The 7256-nt window shown below is 51.4% G+C and overlaps 1 protein-coding gene across 1 annotated transcript in view; it reads right to left on the minus strand.

The window, feature by feature from the left end:
• Positions 1-428: 428 nt before the first annotated feature.
• The window catches only part of kcnd1 (potassium voltage-gated channel, Shal-related subfamily, member 1), a 15226-nt gene continuing 8398 nt past the window's right edge, over positions 429-7256 (minus strand). The window contains 7 exon segments of the mRNA XM_055022214.1: positions 429-720; positions 723-742; positions 1363-1613; positions 2225-2296; positions 2298-2318; positions 2661-2744; positions 2893-3055. Of these exon segments, the coding sequence (XP_054878189.1) occupies positions 545-720; positions 723-742; positions 1363-1613; positions 2225-2296; positions 2298-2318; positions 2661-2744; positions 2893-3055 (787 nt within the window). The 3' untranslated portion in view covers positions 429-544.

Genomic DNA, 7256 nt, shown 5'->3' on the forward strand with positions numbered 1-7256 from the left:
GCAAGAGGACAGAATCTGTCTGGTCCGGTTGGGTCCGGTTTGGGCAGCTGGTTCCATCGCCAGTGCTTCCATTCTTCAGAACCAAGAGATCCAAACCCGCATCGTTAATCCTGAAGATTCCGACTCTGGATCCTGGATTCAATCCCACAAAGAACCCGGTCCTCACTGGAAACCGGGCCGAACCATTCAGCTTCCAGCTCGACCCAAAAACCTGAGTTCAGTCACACCAACAAGACTCATTTCTAGACGGCGCCGCTTTCCATCCGACCCATTTAAACAGAACCAAACCCAAAGAAAGAAACTACCGGACCAGGTGGTTTAGCCGGCCCAGGAGGATGGACGGTGTCGGGGGTGTTGGACCGGACCAATGTTCTGATTCCTTCGTTCAGCTTTTCAGCTCAGGAGAATAAAATCTAAAGGTTCTGCAGCTTCAGCTTCATGCTCACCTGATCTTCCTGCAGCTCCAAGGATGATCCCGGGTCACGGATCAGAACCAGAGGTTCAGAGTGGGAGGGTGGAAGTCTGGGGGAGCAGGGGTCAGAGGTTATAAGGAGGAGATCTTGACGGTTTCGTGGGTGTAGGCGGTGGCCCGGGTGTTCCGCAGGATGCCGGGGACGGGCGACGGAGGCAGACTCTCGTCCGGCGTGTTGGCAGGCGGAGTGGGAATGCTGATGATGGCGGCGGTGAAATCCTGCTCACCACAGTTCAGCTTGAGGTCGTCCGGGCGTTGAGGCTGGATCGGCTGGGGAGAGACACGGAGATCAGCGTCGGGTTCTGACCCGGGTTACCCGTCGGGTTCTGGACCCGTCGGGTTCGGACCGTCGGGTTCTGGACCCGTCGGGTTCTGACCCGTCTGGTCTGGACCAGTCGGGTTCTGGCCGAGGTGCTACCCCGATAGCTAACGACCCATGCCATGACTGGCCTCCCCCTGATGTCGGACCACCTCCCCATTGAGCTGTTGGTTTCCTGCCACAGGACTTCAGTCCATCACCAGGTCAGAGTTCAAACTGGTTTCAAACCAGGACAACTTCACGTTCCAGTCTCCATTCTGTGGAAATGTGTGGACTGTGGGAGAAACCAAGTGGTCTACAGGAAGTCCATGTGGCTATGAGGAGGTCAGACATCCAGCTGAATGGTGCCAGAGGTCTGTTGATGTCTACCAGGCAGAGATGGATACATCTGAGCCCGCAGAACGCACGACACACTGACACTCATCCCTGAGGAACCCCGGGTCTGATAGACCTGCAGTCCAACCCAGGAACCTCAGGGCTCTGCTCCAGGACCTTTACATTCTCCGTAAGAGACCATGATTTGGCTCATTTCTGCATCGGTTGTGAGTTTGGCGGTGAGGCGATCACTTACGTTTGTGGTGGTATGGAGGTGGTCTTAAACTGCAGGGTGTCCAGCTCCTGGACGCTGCCCCGGCTCACGGACACCGTGGAGTTGGCCAGTCGCATGGCGGCTCTCCTCCGGGCCCGGCGAGGGCAGCAGCCTGTGGAGTTGTTCTGCGCCCCCTGCTGGCTGGACAGAGAAGTGCTGCGGCTGGTCCGGAAGCCCACCGACTCGGTCATGCAGAGCTCGCTGTAGGTCATCTCACTGGTGAACTCGTGGTTCTGTGGACAAGATGCAGGACGATAGCAGTTAACCTTCTGACCACCATGGAGGAGCCAAACCAAGAGCTGCTTCATCTGTCTGCTGCTTAGCTTCATTAGCTTTATTAGCTCCATTAGCTTTATTAGCTCCATTAGCTTTATTAGCTCCATTAGCCTTAATAGCTCCATTAGCTTCATTAGCTATATTAGCTCCATTAGCTTCATTAGCTCCATTAGTTTATTAGCTTCATTAGCCTTAATAGCCCATTAGCTTTATTAGCTTCATTAGCTATATTAGCTCCATTTTTATTAGCTTCATTAGCCTTAATAGCTCCATTAGCTTTATTAGCTTCATTAGCTATATTAGCTTCATTAGTTTATCAGCTTCATTAGCTCCATTAGCTTTATTAGCTCCATTAGCTTTATTAGCTTAATTAGCTTTATTAGCTCCATTAGCTTTATTAGCTTCATTAGCTCCATTAGCTTTATTAACACTATTAATTAACTTGATTAGCTTCATTCTGCTCTCATGCTATAATCAGGAACATGAGCCACACAGGACTTAGTTCTTGTAGTTCCTGTAGTTCTTGTAGTTCCTGTAGTTCTTGTAGTTCCTGTAGTTCCTGCCTCACCGTGGTTTTCTCCAGACAGTGAAGCAGGTGGTTGTGCTGATGCTCAAAGGCGGATCTGTTCTTCACACAGAGCCGTGCTGTCGCTGTCCCGGTCCTGAAAACATGACAGAAACCAGTCAGTCCTCACTTACAACCTGGAACAATCAGTTATCAGTTTTCCCAGTGAAGCACATTGTGGTCATTCTCCAGCTGTTGTCATGGAGACAGTTGTTTCCCCCATCATGATGATGGAGGGAGAGGTCCAGAACCAGAGAGGTCCAGAACCAGAGGTCCAGAACCAGAGAGGTCCAGAACCAGAGCTGGAAGTAGAAGATCTGCTGGAAGGACGACCTTCTGATGACCTCCATGTCTGATGTTCATTCATTCCTCCGGCTGTATGCTGCAAAGTTGTCTGTGTGTGTGTGTGTGTGTGTGTGTATTTGTGTGTGTGTCTCACTCCCAGAGTGTGGTCCTCTTTGTACTGCAGGAAGGCGTTTGCTGTTCCTTTCTTCGCCATGCGGATTCGAGCCAAACGGACTTTCTGTGAACAGAAGAAGGAAAACAACAGCGTCAGCGTCTCACACGCAGACACACACAAAATTTATTCTCAGTTGTACGATTCTGCTACTGCATGAGGCCCAGCTTCCTGTGGGCGGAGCTACAGGGACGGCGTCAGACAGCCTTCTGACCTGCTGCGCTCTCATCTTGTCGGCTCTCTGGTTCTGGTGGTAGATCCGGCTGAAGTTGGACACGATGACGGGGACGGGCAGCGCGATGACCAGGACGCCGCTCAGGGAGCAGATGGAGCCAAAGATCTTCCCTGCGATGGTGTTGGGAACCATGTCACCGTACCTGCAGAGAAGCAGCAGCTCAGAAAGAAGCTGGAGGGACCAGACTATCGATCGGACCCATCGATCAGACCGATCGATCAGACCGATCGATGGGTCTGATCTGGATTCGTCTGAGCAGTAAATCTTCTCTCTCAGCTTTGGACCGAGTTCTTCCTGAGCCCAGCTTCTTGCCGACCAGCCGGTTCTGGACTTCCAGACTTCAAACTAAAACCTTTTTGATCTCCAGGTTCTGACCTCACTTCCTGTTCTGTTCACCTCTCACTGTTTACTTCCTGGTTCAAACTGTGGCCGTCTGCCAGTAGCTTCAGGTTGAGCTGCTACATGTTAGCATTGAGATGCTATTTTAGACTAACACAGCTTATTTGGTAGGCTAACTGTTTTTAGCACAACATGAACCCAACACCTGTGTTTTCCAGCATCCAATCAGATTGTTTCGAATCAACCCAGAGAAGCGGCTTCATTGCTAGCGCTAGCAGTGAAGCTGTCCATCAGATTTATAGCCTGACCAGAAACAAACAAATATAAAGTTTAGAATGACTGAAATGTGCAGATGGACTCTATTATTTTTGAGCAGAAATTATCATTATAAGCCTGGAATTTCTGATTGAATCTGCTGAGTTGAGCTGCAGGGTCAGCTTCCCACCAGCAGAGGTCAGTAAAGCGCTGCTTCCTGAAGTTGTGGCCGCAGAGAGGTAATTAAACCAGTTAGAGTGTGTGTGTGAGTGTGTGTTTGTGTGAGTGTGTGTGAGTGTGTGTGTGTGTGTGTGTGTGTGTGTGTGTGTGAGAGAGAGAGAGGCTGCAGCTCCTCATGTTTAATAATGGATGGCAGCATTAGGAGCTGGTAGCTGCTCACTGAAGGGAGACATTAGGAAGTTTAGATTGTGTTTCTCTCCTCACTGCTTCCTGCTCTCTGCACTCAGTCTCTTCATTTCTCTCCATCTCTTTTCCAGCGGTCATTATGTGGTGCTGCTGGAGCCAAAGCTCCGTTCCGGGAGTGGAGCTTTGACACCGAGCCAGAGGCGTAGAGGAGGAAACAGGAGAAGGAGAGGAGATCACCAGGGACAGGAAGAAGAAAGACGGGACGTTTGGAAGATCTGGAGTCGGCTGAAGGAGAGCATCGATCCGTCCCTGAGCTGCATTCACCCGGAAACCGCCTGAAACGAGAGCAGAACCTGCTGGTTCGGTTCTGCACAAGGGTCAGGTTGGTCACTGAGCAAGGCCCAGTCAGGAGGAGAACCGGGTCGGCCCTGGGACGGGAAGCGTCCCGGTCCAGAGACAGGAAGACGCTCGGGACCAAACTCTGAGCTGAAGCATCATTTTCTGATTCCTGGAAGCTGAAAAATGGAGTTGGACAGCAGAGGACAAAGCTGCGTTCTGATTGGACGAGATAGGAATCCATTAGTGCTGAGTCAGACTGATGGGATCTGCAGCAGCCAATCACAATCTAATAGACAGACAGACGGCCAATGGAAATTAGTTTAGAGGAGAGCAGAAGGTCAGAGACCAAAACCAGGAATCCATGACGACCGGCAGGAAGCGGCTACAGGTGTGAGCAGAACCTGCTGCAGCTCGGTGGTGGCACCATCATGATGTGGGACCTAACCACAGATCAGAGATGGAGCGATGAAGAGCTTTGTTCCTCCTCTTCCTCCCAAGGACAGCGGTATCGACCCGTCGGGTCAGCAGCTCAGGTCGTCTTTCCTCACTGAAACATTCTGGGTCACAGAGCTGCTAAAGCCTTCATCCTCCTCCTCCTCCTCCTCTGTGACCGGCAGCCATGTTTAATTGATGGAGTGATGATGAAAGTTGCAGGAGGAAGGATGGTTGTTCCATGTTTTACTCCTCATCTTCATCTTCCTCCTGAACTGTGGGTTTTTTTTCTCTAAATGTTGGAAAAATGCCCAGAATAAAGTTCTGGTTCTGGTTCCAATAAGTAACATTCAGAGTAAAAACCAAACTCTGCAGAACTCTTCATATGAGCCAGTGGAACCGAGCCGGGCCGGGTCGATGTCCAACGTCTCCGCAGCTTTAAATAGAGCAGCTGAAAATAGACCGAACCGAACCGATCGGATCAGAAGCTTCAGAGCAAAGGAGAAAGGCTGCGAATTGAAACCTTTCAGCAGCTATAAAGATGATCAAGCATCAGCTGTCTACTTCATCAATAAAGTCTTTGCCTTGGTGAGGCAACTCCTAACATTTTGTCGTTTCCGGAAAGTCTGTAGATTTGCTCAACAATCACAAAATCCACCAAGATTCCTGTGAAGAATGATCACAATAAGTCGTTGCCTTTTCCTGCCTGGTTCTGCTGAGCGCTCAGAAACCGCAGCCCTTCGTACAAGAGAGGCCATTGGGCTAGCAGAGCGACCGTGAGGCTACGGCAGCACATTAGCCCATTAGCCGCTGCTACGACAGCAGATTAGCCCATTAGCCGCTGCTACGGCAGCACATTAGCCGCTGCTACGGCAGCACATTAGCCGCTGCTACGGCAGCACATTAGCCGCTGCTACGGCAGCACATTAGCCGCTGCTACGGCAGCACATTAGCCGCTGCTACGGCAGCACATTAGCCGCTGCTACGGCAGCACATTAGCCGCTGCTACGGCAGCACATTAGCCGCTGCTACGGCAGCACCTTAGCCGCTGCTACGGCAGCACATTAGCCGCTGCTACGGCAGCACATTAGCCGCTGCTACGGCAGCACATTAGCCCATTAGCCGCTGCTACGACAGCACATTAGCCCATTAGCCGCTGCTACGGCTAGTGACGTCCCCCTGCGGTGCCATTACTGGCCTGGTTTGATTCCACTGACCCAGATTGCTGCGACGCAGGATGAGCAGGAGCCACATTTCTTTTCCAGTTTCTAGACGTTTCGGCTTGAATAGGAGCGCCGACGTTCGGATGTGTCACAGATCTCCATCTGTCTGGATTCAAACCCAGAAACAGTTTGGTTTCTGTCAGTTTGGCTGGTAGCGTCTTTAAACAGCTGCTTCACTGATCGTCTGACAGGGAGTAGATGTTTGGGTCGCTGGTTTCTGAGTGAACTGAAGCGAAACACAGCGGCTTCATAATGTCAGGTGCAGCATCAGGCTGTGACCCACAGACACGTTAGAGGTCAAACGTTTCACCCAGCTGTGATTCCCTTGGATCTGACCTGCTCACCTGTCAACTTTCAGACTTAATACAGGAAATGTTGTCATTCAGAGGCTTCCAAAGACAAATGAGGAGGAGTTGCTCAGATTTGTTCCTGAAGAGTTCTGGCTGCTGTTCCCAGATCAGGTGGCTCTAGGAACCCGGTCCGGATCGTCCTGCTGTTCTGCTTCCAGTCCAAGGATTCAGCTTGAGGTTGCAGAGAGGAACCTTCAGGTGGGATCAGGTAACGGCGGCTGGCAGCAGGAACCACCAGGCAGTAAGACAGGAAGTGCAGCAGAGAGACGGACTCCATGTTGGTTCCTATTCACCATGCGGCCCGGGGAGTCTCAGAGTTCCTGCAGCCTGGGACCTCAGAGTCTGACCTCAGAGTCTGACCTCTGCGTCCCGTTGAGGCCCGGCTGCAGGAGGAACCAGACGCGGTTCTGCCTTCGTTCTCCTGGTCAGCCACCAAATCAAAGCAAACCGTTCCAGAGGTTCTGAGGGTCCCAATGGACCGGAACCCTGTAGGTTCCCGGTCGGCCGGTTCTGACTGAGCGACGTCACGTCAACAGGAAGCGTGATTCTGCAGACCGGGAGGGAACAGCGATCAGATGCTTCATCCTGGTTTCTATTTGCAGCTCCTGCTGCTTTTATTTTCTGCCTCCTCCTCTCTTCTATTTCTGGCTCCTTCAGTCCAGAATAAATATTTCAGAGCAGCAGCTGATGTTCCAGAGCTGCAGATCCAGAACCACCAGAACCCCGTCAGGTTCAGAGGAGGGTTCCTGACCCTTCAACAGCCAGCTGTTGATCCTGGTCCAGATGTCTGGACCAATCACAGTCCACACTGAGACCTGAGATAACGATCAGGTCAGACGGCGATCTGATTGGTTGTTCGGTGACAGACAGAGGCAAATGTGCAAAAAACATAGAACTGATGCAAAATCCAAAGCACAGCAGCAAAAACCTACAATCAGCAAAACAAATGCTAACGCTAATCTCTGCAACCGCAGAAAAACTGAAGCAAACAGGAAATGGAGGAGGAGTCCTCAGACGCTGAGAGGAAATAATTGATGAG

Source organism: Poeciliopsis prolifica, unplaced genomic scaffold (genome assembly GCF_027474105.1).
Source record: "Poeciliopsis prolifica strain line A6 unplaced genomic scaffold, Auburn_PproV2 SCAFFOLD082, whole genome shotgun sequence".
Lineage (NCBI taxonomy): Eukaryota > Metazoa > Chordata > Actinopteri > Cyprinodontiformes > Poeciliidae > Poeciliopsis > Poeciliopsis prolifica.